The sequence below is a fragment of the Periophthalmus magnuspinnatus genome, chromosome 17 (assembly GCF_009829125.3).
Source record: "Periophthalmus magnuspinnatus isolate fPerMag1 chromosome 17, fPerMag1.2.pri, whole genome shotgun sequence".
Taxonomy (NCBI): domain Eukaryota; kingdom Metazoa; phylum Chordata; class Actinopteri; order Gobiiformes; family Gobiidae; genus Periophthalmus; species Periophthalmus magnuspinnatus.
In genome coordinates, this window is record NC_047142.1 from 26,329,164 (window position 1) to 26,346,600 (window position 17,437).

The 17,437-nt window shown below is 41.6% G+C and overlaps 1 protein-coding gene across 1 annotated transcript; it reads left to right on the forward strand.

The window, feature by feature from the left end:
- Window positions 1-875: 875 nt before the first annotated feature.
- Window positions 876-12,326, forward strand: stard3nl (STARD3 N-terminal like). Its single transcript, XM_033982647.2, has 9 exons — window positions 876-961; window positions 2,383-2,676; window positions 4,397-4,474; window positions 6,175-6,252; window positions 6,941-6,994; window positions 8,222-8,339; window positions 9,263-9,361; window positions 9,940-10,009; window positions 11,550-12,326. The coding sequence occupies exons 2-8, from the start codon at window positions 2,482-2,484 to the stop codon at window positions 10,002-10,004; spliced, it is 687 nt and encodes a 228-aa protein (XP_033838538.1). The 5' UTR covers window positions 876-961; window positions 2,383-2,481; the 3' UTR covers window positions 10,005-10,009; window positions 11,550-12,326.
- Window positions 12,327-17,437: the final 5,111 nt, after the last annotated feature.

A 17,437-nucleotide genomic window follows, 5' to 3' on the forward strand; every position in this document is an offset into this window, starting at 1 on the left:
CCATCACTGTGTAATCCCTCAGTCTTTTAGGATCAGACTTGGATGACTGAGGGATTACATAGACATTGTGACTTAGTTTGATAACGGGAGCAAACTGCGGGAGCCTAAACATTCACAGAAGCCTGGCTGATGGCTTATTGTCAAAGAAAAAGCAAACAATCAAAAGCAGTTGATTAAGCTGACTCATTGTGCTGTGTTCATGTCGCTCAGATATACATCCTTTACAAAAACAGCTCGCTTCACTGTTTTATCCTGGCATGTCATGTCCATTAGAGTAAGAACTCAGTCATAGGTCATTTCAAGTCGAAAACAAATGCAGCAGCAGATATTTTGTTACTATAGATAAAAACAAATGTAATCATTTAAGAGGGATCTTTAGGCGGCTGTAAACACACAGCTCTGTTTCCAGTAAAACTTTACATATTATATGATTTTCAATATAAATGTGTGGGCTCTTGGGAGCCTTCTGGTGGCCTCAGGGCCCTAAGCAACTGCTTAGTCTGCTTTTAGGCTGGGCCGGCCCTGGATGTACAGAAATAATAAATCATCAACTAAATCATATCCAAAGTGGTGCAGAGCGGTGCATGAAACACAAATGTTCAAATCATTTCATAGTGTCAACATAAAACTTCTGTCACTTGTAGATTTACTCACAGAGGGAAGAGAAAGCACAACTTAAAGTACTCAGAGTGCTGGTACTTAAGAAACAATTCTGTAACAATCCTGTGTAACAAATATAGGTCCACAGCTCGGAGACCCTCTGATGAACTCTTGTGGTGCTACTGCTGGAAATGCACTGTCTTTTTGGTGCCAACAGGAGGCGCTCTTACTCAGAGCCGGCGCACGGCCTGCTATTAGCATAAAAAGAGGAAATCACACTTCCGGGCTGACAGTCTGTGCTGCTGCTGACCCGAACCGAACTGGCCACGAGCAGAGCCACCCGGACCAGAGGCATGTGGAGGTAAGACCGCACATGACGCTCCAAGCGGCGCAAATGACGCTCCAAGTGGCGCACAGCCCGCTGCTCTGGAACCTGCAGCTTTACTGTCCGTTTACTTTCGTTCTGTACTGCAGACATTCTGGAGCAGAGCTTCGTCCTGTTGCAGTTAGGCAGGTAGCATAAAACAATAAAACATGCCTGGATTCACTGCGTGTTTTGCGCATTTTATATGATCGTTAGAGTTGGCAGTAGTGCAACAGAGGACGGCAAATGAGGCCACAGCAGCGCTTTACTGCAGCTGGCAGACCCGAGCTGTCCAAACCCGGCCTGTGTGTCCTTTTCTGGACAGATTCTACATTTGGAAGGGCCTGATGTTCACAGAGTGGAGACTTATTTCCACTGATGACGCCACAGGTGACGTACATACGTGGCCTGTTCATTTTCAGGAGCATAACAAAATAGCAGGCTGTAAAGGTCCCTGTGAGCCATGATATAATGTTGTTTCCTCATCACAAACATACACACACAAACATGGGGTGTTTTGTTTCATTCACAAACGTTTGAGTAACTCTTCATTTACATCTCCAAAGCTCAAAATCCTCTGTTCCACCTTGTGATGTCATGAAGTCTTTTTGTTTTCCTTTTTTTTTCAAGTTGGCATATACATTTTACCTTTAGTTCAGTAGAGATTGACAATTCTAAGGCTGAAATTATCCAAATGATTCTAGTGAAGGTGTGTGGAGTTTAATAACACAGTGGAGCACTTCCTATGTTACCACTTGACATCACAAGGTGGAACAGAGTGTTTTCAGTTTGACAGAAGAACTCTAAATAGTATACATGTGCAGGGTTTGTGTGTTAAACATGTGTGAATGAAACAAAACACATCCAGGTCAGTTTGTGATGATGAAATTACATTATAAAATGTTGTAAAATGTTCCCTTTAAGAACTCTAAACTTTAAAGCTACTTTAAAACTTTAAAGTTTTTAGTTTAGCAAGATCATAACAATTTCTAAGTACAACATGAGAAAAGACAATGCTTGGAGTGAGTGAGCTGGACCGTTTAATCTGTCTTTTCCTTTGTGAAGATCTTAGTACTTCTTCATAGCTTCTTCACAGTTGTTTTTGTGCAAGATTCTTACAAATGTGAGACCTTGTGCCAGTACCACTCCCCACCTCGTTTTTAATTGATTGGGCTCGTCTTCAGTCGATAAAGAATGTCTTTAGCCAGTGACGGCGCTAAATCAAACCATATTTGCGGTGGTGGTCCTGTGAATATGATGTTTATAGTATCAATACCTGTTCAAATGGCTATCTACTTTATTACTAGTTTTAATTGATATCTGATTTTCAAGACTTACAAGACAACCCTAGTCTACTCAGAATTATGGGTCCTCCATTAGGCCTATGTCATATTCTGCTGCCTGTGCTTTGCTTGCAGGTGGCGTTGTTTTCGATGAAGTGATGACCTTCCATGCCGCTCCTCGTGCCCTCATGACCACTTCAGTCCAGCAGCACCGTTAAAGCTCCAGTGCTGAACATGGAGAGTGTGTGCAGCAGCAGTGTGGTATCCCGCGGCGACCTGCCCGTGTGCATAAACAGCGGAGCGCCCGTGTCTGTGTGCAGCGACCTGTTCAAACCCAAGAAGGGAATCTCAGACGTCAGGAGGACCTTCTGCCTTTTCGTCACCTTCGACCTGCTCTTCATCTCTCTGCTCTGGATCATCGAGCTCAATGTGAGTGACAGGATGCCCATGGCGTCTCTACAGAGGGCGGTAGGACTAAAGCAGCAAGATTCATTTAATTCATTAAATCACAGTCAAATTGTAACTGCAAATCACATCGCGATTTTTTTTATACAGCCCATATGACACTATTCTCTGTTCTAATGTTTCCTCATCACAAACAGACCTGGAGTTTTGTTTTGTTTCATTCACATGTTTAACACACAAACCGGCATATTTAGACTGGAGTTTTTAAACTCCATACACCTTTTGGATCATTTCAGTGCTGGAGTTGCCAATCTCTACTGAACTAAAGGTAAAAGGAGCTGTTAACTTAAACTACCACTTCAGGACATCACAAGGTGGAACAGAGCATTTTGAGCGTTATTATTATAAAGTGTTACTCAAACATTTGAGAATGAAACAAAACACAACTCCAGGTATGTTTTTGAGGAGGGAACAGCATTAGAACAAGTTCACAACAGCATAAGACAAAACGTTCTGTCTGATTCTGTATAAAAACATCAAACCCTGTAGGTTAGATCCGTACAAAAATATTCTGAAATGTGATTCTTGAATTTGTTTGTCTGTTCAGATTTCAGTGTTTTGGTCAGTTTTTCTGAACACTTTAAAAATGTGAACTTTGAACAGAATTCTAATGTTAAAACATAAATTGCAAAACAAATCACAATTGCAATGTATGGGGAAGCTGGCTAATGTGGTCTGAAGCAAGAGGCAGACTCCTTCACATTCAATCACATTTTTTTCAAATCGCTGTGGTCAAACCTGACAAAAATAATACATATTTCCAGAAATTAACTGTGTCGACTTAATCAAAAGCAACAGAAATGAACAAAACTAAGGGAAAAACCCACATCTACTAACTGTTTTTATACCCACCCAGCAGGAGGGACCTCCCCCAGGTGAATACTACCCATTCTACAGGTGCTGTTAGATTTTTAACTTTAGCAAAATTCTAGGCTAAACTTCTTAATTGTGAGGGCTGAAGGCCCTTTAACCCAAAGTGTTTAAAATCAAATCAAAATGAAACCAAAATACATAAAGACTTTGAAACAAAAAAACAAAACAAAAAAACTTAAATCAGTTCTTCCCTCCACACGGTCCGGCCCATGACCACACCCAAGGCTTTAAAAATGTCCAACATTGGGCCTCTTTTGTCTGGAACATGTGGAGCTTCAGGTAAGAATGGATGAATATGTTTAACTGGATTATATAAGTGAAATGAATAAGTTTAACCAAATAAAGTACCGGTATATTTAAAGTAAGTCATGTAAGTGTGGTATGTAACTTAAAGATGGACTATAGCTAAACAAAGACTAAACAAAACAAACCCGGGATCGTTATGTCTGGTAATTTAGTTGCATATTAAAAATGATAGAAAATGAAATTAACAAAATCTTTGACATTAAATAAAATGAATGCAGGTTATTGGAACACAAGCCTACTTTGTCACACAATGATTGTCACTTTAGATTTTTCCATTATCTGCCACACACACACACACACACACACACACACACACACACACACAAACAACAATGAGAGGCTTTGACTCCATTAAACCATAGGGTTCCCAATCTTTTGTCATTACTTTTTTACCAGTTTTGCTTCTATAATATAGTTCTTTCAACCCAAACAAAATGAACATCCAAAAAGTTACTAGAGTTAAAAAGCTGTTGTTTGAAATGACTTGACTATGGTTCTGTTTCAGGGCAGTGGAGACATTCTGCAGCAGCTCACAGAGGAGGCGCTCCACTATGACTTCCACCACTCTTTCTTTGACATATTTGTGAGTCACATTTAGACCTTTTTTTAATACCAGATACACCTACATGAGATACTGAGCTGTCCAAATACCACCACTCTTACTCTAGTGTACATCACACCTTTGTACTTCTACTTGAGTAATATTATTTTAAGCTAACAGTACTCTTACTTGAGTAAAATCTATGATTACTCCACCCACCTTTGCTGTCTATCATGCCTAACCCTATCCTTGTTGTTATAATCATAATGTGTTTAATGCAGCTTTATGTGCATATTTACATTTTACAGAAACAAAACTTCAAATCCACATGGTTAATTTGCATTGACTCTGCAGCGGCACCGGAGCTCGTCCTGCTGCTAACTCTGAGCTTGAACTAAAGGACTGGACTCAGCCTTAAGTAGAAACGAATATTGAAATTTGTTGTCACGATTAACATGGCCAAAATAATTGTGATTAAGCTTTATATCACGATAATTATTAAAATTGCTGACAGTTGTTATGGATACGACTAATTAAATTTTAGGTTCCATATTTAAACCACTGTTATAGATTTGTAGTTGGTGAAAACAGTGATCTAGAAGAAAATGTCATGGATCTGTAAGGCTGTCCTGATAATCACTATAGGGACTCATCGTTCCATATATGAAGCTGAAACAATATTTTGGGTCAATATTTCTAGTGTTTACATTTTCTGTCCATTACTGAGAAATGTTGGTATTTTTTTGTCTATGATGAGATTTAAGATGTAAAAGTTTGAATGTGGAATGAGTCAGACAAGTTATTAATTCAAACTAACGACTGAAGTGTTTCATTCTGCTGTTTGTTTAATGCAGCTCATGATTTTCTCTCATTGTGCATTTAGAATAGTTTTTGTGGTCTAAATCTGCTCTTGGGTTTTTGTGTCTGTGGCATAAATTTGTTTGAATATTATCGTTTATCATCTATATTTACTTCAGATATATATCAAACTTCAAAATGTTGTATTGAGACCGACAGTAGCTTCTTTCCTGCACATTCTGGTGGTATAAAGGCCATTATCTTTGTTGGAAATGATCACGATTACATAAAATGTCCCACGAACCATTATTATCATTATTATTGTTGATTGCGATAAACCTGCTGCGTGCCTGTGCTTATATTGCGTTGGAGGTGGTTCCTGTGTAAATGTTTCAGAGATGATATGTGTGCAAGTTTAGCACAACTATTTATTGAACAGCAGTCTTTCCACTCATGTACAGTCACTTTATTCATGTAGGCTACTGCTGTGAGGAAAATATTCACCATAAAGACCAAAAGGTTCAAATCATTGGCAGAAAGATGAGTGCAGTAGAGCAGGATGATGCATTGTTGTGTTTTCTGGGTGTTCTGGGAGTTGTAGCTCTTCCTCACTGCTCCTCTCGATTTTGGATTGATTCAGATTCTGTGTAGGTGATGCACATACAAATGGAAGCAGTTGCTGTGTCCGATTTTGATTTGTCTTAAAAACTTCACAAAAAGATCTCATTCATTTTAAATGGTTTGCAGTGGCCCAAAGTTATTCCTCAGTAACTTTTGCATTCTGAGTTTATGCTATTCACAACTTTCAAAAACCAGAGCAGAGTTTTGCCATGACGGTAAAGCTAACAACAACTATCCTGCTAACGCACACGTCCTGATTATCAAGCAATAAAACGCTTGTTTTATGGTGGTGTTCTGATTGTGGCTGTTCTACCTCTCTGCAGCTCCTGGCCGTGTTCAGGTTCGGCGCTCTCATCCTGTCCTACGCCGTGTGCCGCCTGCACCACTGGGCCGCCATAGCAGTGAGTATCTGTGCACTGTAAAGTACACATACAATCTTCAACTTAAACATGATACTTTTTATTAAGCTTTTACACATCTTTTCAATTTAGGGCAGCACAAGTTTATGAAAAAATCTACTTTCTGACAAGTAACATACTCTAGTCACAACTTCTGGTGTACTAAAAAGTATTTATGGTACAGGTGGGATGAGACACAATTTCCACAAAACAAGACGAGACACGAGATGGGGACAAGAAAAAAAACAATATGAGATTTTGAAATAATTTATAATAAATTGGCTGTTGGGGAGGTCTCCCAGATCCCAGGGGAGGCTGGGAACATTGACTCCGAGTGGACCTTGTGCTCCACCTCTATTGCTGACGGGGCTGTACATAGCTGTGATCGTAAGGTCTTTGGTGCTTGTCATGGTGGGGGACACCGGAAGTAAGGGATGCTGTCATGCTGAGGGAGGTGTTGTGCGACTCCTGAGGCAGCGTGCTGTAGCTCATGTCGTCACAAAGGGAAAAACTCAGAGGCTGGGAGGAGTTCGGGGAGGCCATGGAGGAGCACTATCAATCGGCCTCAAAGAAATTCTGGCAAACCGTCCTTAAGAGGGGGAAGCAGTGCTTTATTTACTCTGTTTACAGTCCAGTTGGAGAGCTGCTGACCTGAGCTTGGTTTTCCATGTGCTTTGTTTCTGCCTCACAGATCACCACCACTGTCAGCTGTGTCTTCCTCATTGTCAAAGTTCTTCTGTCTAAGGTAAGGGGTCAGCCTGAATTGGAGAGCAAGGTTTATTTAATTTTTCATTTATTGAAACGAGTCCAAATGCTATTTTCAACAGTGGGATGTAGGCTTGTTGTGGTGGGCAGGTGACAAAACAACCAAAAGCAAATATGAGGGTAAAAGACTGCAGGGTGCGATATTGACAAGAAAACTATTGTGGACAATATTTTGGGGGAATTGTTCTAGAGTCAATATTTAAATGATATCATAGCAGTCTATCAAACCTGTACTAAAACGTACCTGTCAATGTCTTGGTTGAGATTCAAGTATTTAAATTAAATGAAACACAACATTTTAAACTTTATTTATTATTTTTATTTTACCAGAATAGCCACACTGAGATCTATCTTTTTGTCAGAAGACAAAAGGTTAACAGGTTTAACAGGTTCCACCTAGAGCGGAACCTGTTAAACTGGAGCGTGAACACACCCTAAAATACATTCAAAACATGTTCGAGTCCAGATCATAGACTGTATATATAAATGGACATAGCTAACCTGCTAGCTGCTGCGTTCCGAATAGGAAGTGAGCATGGGCGCTCTTCCGGGTACATAGATTCTGGCTCCAATTATCGCCCCCTTCTCTATATCTGCTGCTGTCAGGCTCGTCATTTTGGTCTTAAAATGTTCATATTAAGTCACTTTACATGACCCTAGGGTTTTTAATTTGCGATTGTCTGTAAATCAAGACATAACAGACAAATCAGCTGCTTTCTTTGCCCAAGGGTGATCCCGCTAGCATTAGCAACAGGTTTGATTGACAGCGTTGTTAAGAGCCCGCTCCCTACTAAACCAGCTGTGCAGGCGGAAAGGAGCATTACCTTCAACAGCCTCGCTCCAGATTGGCTCTTTGGGGACTATGATAATTGTGGTTAGAAATCCGCCCCTATAACTGCGAGCTGAACTTCATTTGGCTGGAGCCAAACGCTATGGGTGACGTCAAGCTCCTTTAGTCCTTTTCTTTATACAGTCTATGGTCCATATGTAGATTTGGTCTTGTTATAGACCTGGTTAAGGCCTGGTTTAATCTTTGTTTACTTCCAGGAGTCTTAGTTCATTCCCAGTTTGGATGTGGTGAGTGTAAGTGTGATTGCACCATAAGTTACTAACGTGTAGTTTTCTATGCTAATTCAGACTGTGATTGTAGTGTGTGAGACCACAGTATTGTAGTTATGTGTGTGTGTGTGTGTGTGTGTGTGCCCAGCTGCTGACCCTGGGCGCATTCGGGTATCTCCTCCCCATCTCCTCCTTCGTCCTGGCATGGATCGAGACCTGGCTGCTGGACTTCAAAGTGCTGCCCCAGGAGGCCCAGGACCAGGCCTGTGAGTGCGGGGTTTTACACGTACACGCACTTCAGCTCATTTCCTGGAGACTGATCCTAAACTTAACCATAGTCACTACTTGCCTAATCTTGACCTAAATCCTAACCTAACCCTAGCCATAACCTATTTTTACTCCGATCTAAACTTTAAACCTGTCAGTTGCTCTACTAATAAAGGATTTATGTCTTGGACCTGCTTCTTTTTTTTTTTTTAAATAAGTAAGATAAATATATTCTGCCCTGCCACTTTTGCTGTATATGCGACTAAACCACTTTTTTGTGGTGGCACTTCCGGTTAAGTGGGAATCCCTTTCACTTCAAGGATGAATTTGGGAAAAGTTCTGCTGCTAAAATATGATATAAAGTAGGTTCATGTGTATGAAATGTTCAATGTTCTTGTGACCAAAAAGACAAACATTGCACCGATTCTCTGGAGGCTTTAAAACGGCTCTGCGGTCCCTATAGAATGCATTTAGCATCAAGATCGACAGCCCCATGCAAAATAATATACCCCGAATGGTAATTGCGGTGCCCAGGGTAATGCCCGGAATATGATGAATGGCAAAACAAAGTGAAGTCAAACCACACACACTGTGCATGGTGTGCCCTCTGCAGGGTAAGTGGTGCAATGGTGCCACACAGTGTAGTTTCCTGTCACCAGATACCAGCCGCCAGTAATGTTCCTGAACCTTTGATGGAAATGTATCTACATCTGCATTGGCTATGTGCCAGAAACGGCATGTCTTTTGTTTGGGTGGGCAGGCACCAGTGATATGTTTTAGCTTGGATTAACTGTAACTGCACATATACTCACATGAATATATCCCCAAATAAATATTCCCCTTGGTAGCTGTAATAAGTGCAAAGATTCTGTTGTCATAAAATTGAACCAATTGCACTGAGCAATATATTTGTTTTGTTCAGGGTTTGCAGGAGTGATGAGTGGAGCAGAACAAGCCCCTCTTCTCGGCCCCGGGCCCATGTCAGATGGACAGTTCTACTCTCCTCCAGAGTCTGTGGCAGGTACATTCCCAGCTTACACTACCAGCCAAAAGTGTGGACACACTTTTTTCTGTTTTTTTTTTATTTCCATGATTGTTTGCATTGTAGATCCTCACTGAAGGCATCAAAAGTGTGAATGACACATATGGAATGTAGTAAACAATAAACAAACTTAAAGTAACTCATCTTTGTTTAAATAAAAAAAAAATATGAAAATAGGCACCCTTTGCAGTTTTAGCAGACTTCATCATGAAGCTCGCTGGGAGAAGGGCGAGGGTTTGCCTCTGTCAACAAAGCAAAGGGTGGATAATTTGAGCATCTGAATTAAAAATATAAAAAAAAAAAACTTTTTTTTTTTTTGGCTACATAATGCCATACATCTTGCTTCTTATATTTTATGTCTTCCATATGCATATAAAATGTAGAAAGTAGTAAACTTAAAGAAAAAATTGTATTGAAAAAGGCGTGAACTTTTGACTGGTGTGTGTCGGAGCATTAAGTAAAATATTTCCCTCTTAGGTTCCTATATTTATATTTTATATTTACAGCATTTCCTTTAAAACTGTTCCAGTCTATAGAGCAACCTGTTTGTGTTGTAGATTCTGACGAGGAGCTGGACGACAAACATGAAGTCGAGAAAGGTCTCCTCTGCCCTGGGACCTAACACGGGTAAACACGGGTTTGCAAACACGGGTAAACACGGGTTTGCAAACACGGGTAAACACGGGTTTGCACACACGGGTAAACACGGGTTTGCACACACGGGTAAACACGGGTTTGCACACACGGGTAAACACGGGTTTGCACACACGGGTAAACACGGGTTTGCACACACGGGTAAACACGGGTTTGCACACACGGGTAAACACGGGTTTGCACACACGGGTAAACACGGGTTTGCACACACGGGTAAACACGGGTTTGCACACACGGGCACAGCTGTGTGCTGTTCTTGTTACAATGGTACAATAGGGAAAAAAGATCTCATTCTGCTCCTTAAAACCTGGAGAAAAGCATTTTCACTTGCATGTTTTTAACACCACCTGAGCCCCTAATAATCCAAAAAATAATAACTTTGATAATTTTGACATTTTAAATTGTGATTTCCATGCAGATGACTCCACTAGATCAGGTTACAAGTCAGATCTATGGGGGGGGCGAGCCCATTCAGACTTGTGTACAAGTCTGAACAGAACCGGTGACAAAGGGCAACCTGGTGGAGTCCAACATGTACTGGGAACAGGTCTGACTTACTGCTGGCAATGCAAACACAGCTTCTGCTCCGGTCATACAGAGACCGGACAGCCATTAGCAAAATACCCCACACCCTGTACTACTGGAGCACCCCAAACGGGACACCATGAGGAACACAGTCAAATGCATTCTCCATATCCACAAAACACATGTGGACTGGTTTGGCAAAAACCCAAGGGCATAGGGCTGGTCCAGTGTAGAAAACTATACTGCTCCTTAATCCGAGGTCCGACTATCGGTCAGATTCTCCTTTCCAGTACCCTGGACCTTACCGGGGAGGTTGAGGAGTGTGATTCCCCTGTAGTTGCAACACACCATCCATCTAACAATCCAGAGGTACATCAGGGACTCTGAGAAGGCTGAGTACTCTCCAGTGCTGTTTGGCCCATAGGCCGACACAACAGTGAGAGACCTGTCCCTGATTGGGGAAACTAGGGTGAACTCCTAGTGGCTGAGCTGTGGGGCTATAAGCCCACACCAGCCCACAGCTTCTTCCAGCAGGCAATGCCAGGGAAGTGGTACCACCCCTCTCGAGGAGTTGGGTACCAGAGCCCAAGCTGTGTGTAGAGATGAGTATATCTAGCCAGTACCTCTCAACGTCCTGCATGAGCTCAAACTCCTTTCCCTCCCTGTCAGCTCGGCCACATCTGTCTTGGACTGCCGTCTGGTCTTTTTTGCACCCGACCCCTTTGCGGGTGGTGAGTCCACAAGAGGGCGGACGGCGGACCCATGTCGTCCTTTCAGGCTGAGCTCAGCCAATCCCCATAGGCAAAGGCCCAGCATCCAAGCGCTCGCATTGGATCCCCAATCCCAGGCCTGACTCCAGGGTGGGGCCCCAGCCTGGAGTCACAAAAAATAGATGTGATTTTGATTTGATTGCAGAAGGTCTTGAACTCTGCCCTGATTTGAGCTGTGTTCTGGACATTGTCTCATGTGTCTTTGTGTCTTTCATCAGGTCCTGTCTTGTCTCAGGGGTCAAGTGGGGGCCTGGCCCAGCATCTCTCGAATGGACCTCAGGACTCAGGCAGAACTTTTTTTATTTTATTAGATCTTAACTGAAACAAACAAATGCACTTACCACATGAAGGAACTGTCACTGGTTTGAACCGTGTTTTAACAGTGGACTTGGGGATTCCAATGCAACAAAAGAAATTATCAATCAAGATTTGGCTGTCTAATTTTTTTAAGTCCCCATTTTTATCTGTAAAACTGTTATAACAAGTGAGGTGTAGCATTGCATCTCCTGTTAAATGTGACTTTGGAATGTTTAGATGATTTTATATATTTTCTGTACTTTTTATATGATTTTGCACATGATTTTGTTGAATTTATTTCTTGTTTTAAAGTCACTTTTGCCTCAACTTCACGTGAACGTTTTATCATTATAAATCTCAAGTAAAGGACATATTCTGTGGCCAGTATTTATTTTAATATGAATTTAATATGTGTTCCTATTGTTCTGTGGGCTTTCCGTTGTCCCACATCAGCCTAACCTCCAGCCTGTTACTACTACGAGCCTAACCCAAGAACTGGAGATGGGTCCCTGGACAAATTCCATATTAAAGAGAATGAAGTGTATAACCACAGAGCTAACCTGAACTAACATGTGAAAGCATTGCAACACGTGGCTATGCTGATGACCATAATTTTGCAGATCAGTAACTGTTGGAGAGTTTGAAGTTTGGGTTCATTCATGTCCACTCTGCTTTATAACATAAAGACACCAAAGCTACACTGTGTCTGTGTGCTGTTTATGGGGTGGGAAGTAACCTTAGACTATATAAAGAAGTGGATTAAGTGTGACGTCACTCACAGCGTTCAGCTCCAGCCTAATGAAGTTCATTGAGGCTAGCAGTTATAGGAGTTCTATATTTGGAATTCCAACCGCGAGTATCATAGCAACCGAAGAGCCAATCGGGAGTCAGGCTGATGATGGTAATGCCTCTTCCCACCCACACCGCTGGTTTAGCTCGGACCGGGTGTGTAGCGACCTCGGGGAAAGAAGCAGCTAGTATTAATGTTCATATCTTGATCCTGATTTACAGAGAAAATGACAAAATAAAAACCCCAGAAGGATATGAACATTTTAAGATCATAATAACAAGCCTGACAGCAGCAGTTATAGGGAGAGGGGCGATGTTTTTTCAATAGAAAATGAAATTCCAATGGAGTTAATGGAGCCCATGCTCATTTCCTATTTGGAACGATAGTACTGAAGGTGAAGCAAGGTCACTTTGGGGTTCTACAACTTGGGGGCATATGTAAAATAAATTTCTAGGAGATTTCTACCATGCAGCAACTGTGTTCACTCAGAATTGTATTTCAAGTGATCCATGTGTGTTTCAGTAATTCTGTATGGTCCAAAATTCAAAGCTTTCCCCTACCCCTTATCTCCACCCACTACTCTGTACTTACTGCGCTAGGACACAACAGTAGTACTCACCTGTGGAAACTGCAATCACAAAGCCAATCTATGAGCCAGTAATTTTATGTCAAGAGTGAGATTTGATCTGCCAACCACTACCGACAAGTACACTATCTAAAAGTTCTTTACCAAGTTGTTTAATTTCTCCAAATGAGCAACTCCTTCAGTGTTTTCCAGTCAGGTTTTAGACCCCACCACAGCACTGAGACTGCTCTTATCAAGGTGACAAATGACATCCGCTTGCAAGCAAAATCTCAAAGTCTTGATCCTGTTAGATCTGAGTGCTGCCTTTGACACTGTGGATCATGGCATTCTAGAGACTAGAGGACTGGGTGGGCATCTCTGGTACGGTACTAAACTGGTTCAAGTCCTATCTAGAAAACAGGGAGTACTTTGTTGAAATTGAATAATGTGTCTCAGATAAAATGTCCCTGGTGTGCCCCAGGGGTCACTCCTGGGACCCCTGTTGTTCAACCTCTACATGCTGCCATTAGACCAGTTAATACGCAGCAATAATGAGTCCTACCACAACTATGCAGATGACACTCAGATCTATGTCTCACTGGCAGCAGGTGAATATGGACCAGTGGATTCACTCTGCCACTGCATCCAACAGATCAGTGTGTGGATGCAAAACAACTTTCTTCTGCTAAACTCAGACAAGACTGAAGTCATCATCTTTGGCCCACAGAAACATAGAGAAAGTGTCAGCAGTCACCTCCAGTCTCTCTCTCTAAAACCTTCAAATCAGGCTAGAAATCTAGGGGTAACAATGGACTCAGACTTGAACTTTAACAGCCACATCAAATCAAGCAACCTTTTACCATTTAAAAAACATTGCAAAAAACAACGATATACTGTCTAACCCAGACTTGGAGAGACTTATCCATGCATTTGTCTCCAGTAGGTTAGACTACTGTAACGTCCTGATCACTGGCCTCTCCAAACGAGCCTTAACACAGCTGCAGTACATCCAGAACGCTGCGACTTGGGTCCTGACTAGAACCAGGAAGTACTTCACACATGTGTCCTGTGCTCAGGTCTCTGGCTCCTGTGGCTCAAGGAAAACACTTTAAAGCAGCTCTGTGTGAACAAGTCTCCATGGACCAGCACCAAAGAACATCTCCCACATGTTAGAGCCACATGAACCATCTCACACTCTGAGGACTTCAGGGACCGACCTCCTGTTGGTGCCCAGAGTCAGGACTAAATATGGAGAATCAGTGTTTCAGTTTTATGCAGCTAAAACCTGGAACAGTATTCCTGAAGATGTGAGACGGGCCTCTACTTTGACAATGTTTAAATCCAGGCTCAAAACAGTTCTGTTTAGCTGTGCATACGACTGAGGGTTTTTATTCAGCACTTTTGTCCTTTAATGTTAATTTTATGATGATTATTTGTAATTGTTTATGTTTTGATTTGTTGTATTGTAATTTTATTGTCTTTTTTTTATTCTGTAAAGCACTTAGAATTACTTTGTGTATGAATGTGTTGCCTTGCCCCATCTACAACTCTCTGAGCTTTAATACTCAGAATGAGAAAAACTTGTGTCCTATATCTGCAGGTTAAGCCACTGGCGACCCAGATTCAATTGTGATTATAGTACCTTTTTTAAAACTAAGAACATACAGTTGGCTTAATTATTTGAGCAATCGTAAAATCCAGTCATTTAGAGAAGCTCACTTTGAAAACCACTGTCGAGGCAACAGTATGAGACAGAACAAAGCAGACCAGAGTCCAGTCAGTGTTTATTAGATTCACATTGTTTAGAGCAGTCTGTGGACATTAGGTCAGGATAACAGCAGTGTTTGCAGAGTGACCGCTGTAGGACCTGCACATGAGAGTCTACACATGAGAGTCTACATATGATAGCCTACACATGAGAGCCTACACACAAGAGTCTACACGTGAGACTAGACATGAGAGCCTACACGAGAGTCTACACATGAGAGACTAGACATGAGAGCCTACACGTGAGTCTACACATGAGAGTCTACACATGAGAGATTAGACATGAGAGCCTACACGTGAGTCTACACATGAGAGACTAGACATGAGAGCCTACACGTGAGTCTACACATGAGAGACTAGACATGAGAGTCTACACATGAGAGACCTACACATGAGAAACTACACATGAGAGACTAGACATGAGAGCCTACACATGAGAGACTACACATGAGTCTACACATGAGAGCCTACATATGAGACTAAACACAAGACTAAACGCGAGTCTACACAAGGCTACACATGAAAGACTACACATGAGCCTACACAGGAGAGACTACAGATGAGAGGCAACACATGAGACCCTACACATGAGAGACTAGACAAGAGAGTCTACACATGAGACTAAACACAAGACTAAACGTGAGAGTGTACATGAGGCTACACATGAAAGACTACACATGAGAGTCTACACATGAGAGACTACACATGAGAGCCTACACATGAGAGACTACACATGAGAGCCTACACATGAGAGACTACACATGAGTCTACACATGAGAGACTACACATGAGAGTCTACACATGAGAGCCTACACATGAGTCTACACATGAGAGCCTACACATGAGAGCCTACACATGAGAGTCTACACATGAGAGCCTACACTTGAGGGCCTACACATGAGAGACTACACATGAGAGGCAACACATGCGTGTCTACACATGAGACTACACAGGAGAGCCTACACATGAGAGCCTACATGAGACTACACATGAGAGCTGGCACATGAGAGACTACACATCAGAGCCTACACATGAGACTACACAGGAGAGGCTACACAAGGCTACACATGAGACCCTACACATCAGACCCTACTCATGAGAGACTAGACATGAGAGTCTACAGATGAGACTAAACACAAGACTAAAGATGAGAGTCTACACGAGCCTACTCATGAGAGACTAGGTTTGAGAGTCTACATATGAGAACCTATACATGAGAGCCTACACGAGGCTACACATGAGAGACTACACATGAGACTACACATGAGAGACTACAGCCCAGATCTTGAGGAACACGGCTCCTCAGCTTACATCTTCTCAGTACATCCACCTTCAGAAGTGTGAATGTAATTTTGAGGTAAACAATAAAAGTCCTGTATTGTGTTTTATTCTGCATGTTTGGAATTACTAGCACGTTAATTTACAATAATTAAAGGACCTGTACCTGAGTTTAATGTATTCTTGCCAGAATAAATGCTCTTGACATCATGCATTATTTGATAAAAGCTGCTGAATAAGAAACCACAAAGCCTATTAAACATAAACTATTCATTGGACATAACATTTTCTTGTGTAATAGTTCACACAGAGACTACAAAAAGAGGCACCTTTTTCACCCAATCAGGCACATTGTTACTCAAATTTGAGGGCAACCTGACACTATCCCAGACAAGTGATTCTATGTCGTGGTACATTTTCCAGCAAGCCATAAAAAAAACAGCAGATATTTGAAAATATTAAGGAAACAGCAGCATGACACTATCCCATGTAGTTGTGTCACGGTGCAATGTCGCAGCGCAAAAGGACTAAGTGGATGGGGCTAAAAGTTAAAACTAAAACATGTTCCTGACTAGCTTGAAATCAGGTACAGGCCCTTTAAAATGATACTGAGGAATGTTCAAACAAGGCAAAAATCATGGCATTTGCACCAAGATGATTTGTTTTGAGAGATAAGTGCATTGTTACAAAATCAGTTTAACGCAATATAGGACCTTTGACAATGTCCACACTCCCAAAGCAGCAGCACCTTCAACTTCTTTACTAGGATCATCTTTTTCAAACGGTCAAAATGTAACTACAGTTTATTGCTGTGCTGTGCAAGTGTTTTAAACCTGTTTCAGAGGTGAGGCTGAAGCTGTGTGCAGGGGTCAGCCAGGGGTCAACCAGGGCAGGAGGGCTCTGTACATCAAGGGTTTCATCTTGTTGTATTTAGGCTCATATGCAAATGTCAGATTTTAAACTGCATTCAAGTGATGTATAAAACAATGTTATTTCTGTTCTTTTTGAGCCTAGTGCCCAGTTCCATAATCCTCTTCTAAATGTGAGCGCGCAGAGGCAGAGGAGGTCCAGAGGCGTTCAGGGTCCATCACACACAGGAACGCACGCAAATCTGAGGGGCCTTGAACACAGCATAGGCCTATTTTGTATAGATCTACTTCCAACCGCTCTTTGGTTCAGTAAATGTTCCCAATCTAAGCATGTTTGAAATTTCAGAAAATGACAGTTTGAATGTAAAATCAGGAACAAAAATAAAATTTGTACAGACTACATTACAAAATGTATAAAATGCATTTAAATTTCTAAAATTAGTAATATTGCAAAGACAATAGAATAAATGTTATTAAAGCCTACCGTGTAACTTTTTTGCCAAAAAATCAAGTAAGATGAAAGCATGTTTTGTTTTTATT

Coding starts and splice junctions, on each gene's coding strand:
- stard3nl (XM_033982647.2), top strand. CDS start 2,482: ATGGAGAGTGTGTGCAGCAGCAGTGTGGTATCCCGCGGCGACCTGCCC. Junction 4,475..6,174: donor ACTCTTTCTTTGACATATTT/GTGAGTCACATT, acceptor ACCTCTCTGCAG/CTCCTGGCCGTGTTCAGGTT. Junction 9,362..9,939: donor TCCTCCAGAGTCTGTGGCAG/GTACATTCCCAG, acceptor TTTGTGTTGTAG/ATTCTGACGAGGAGCTGGAC.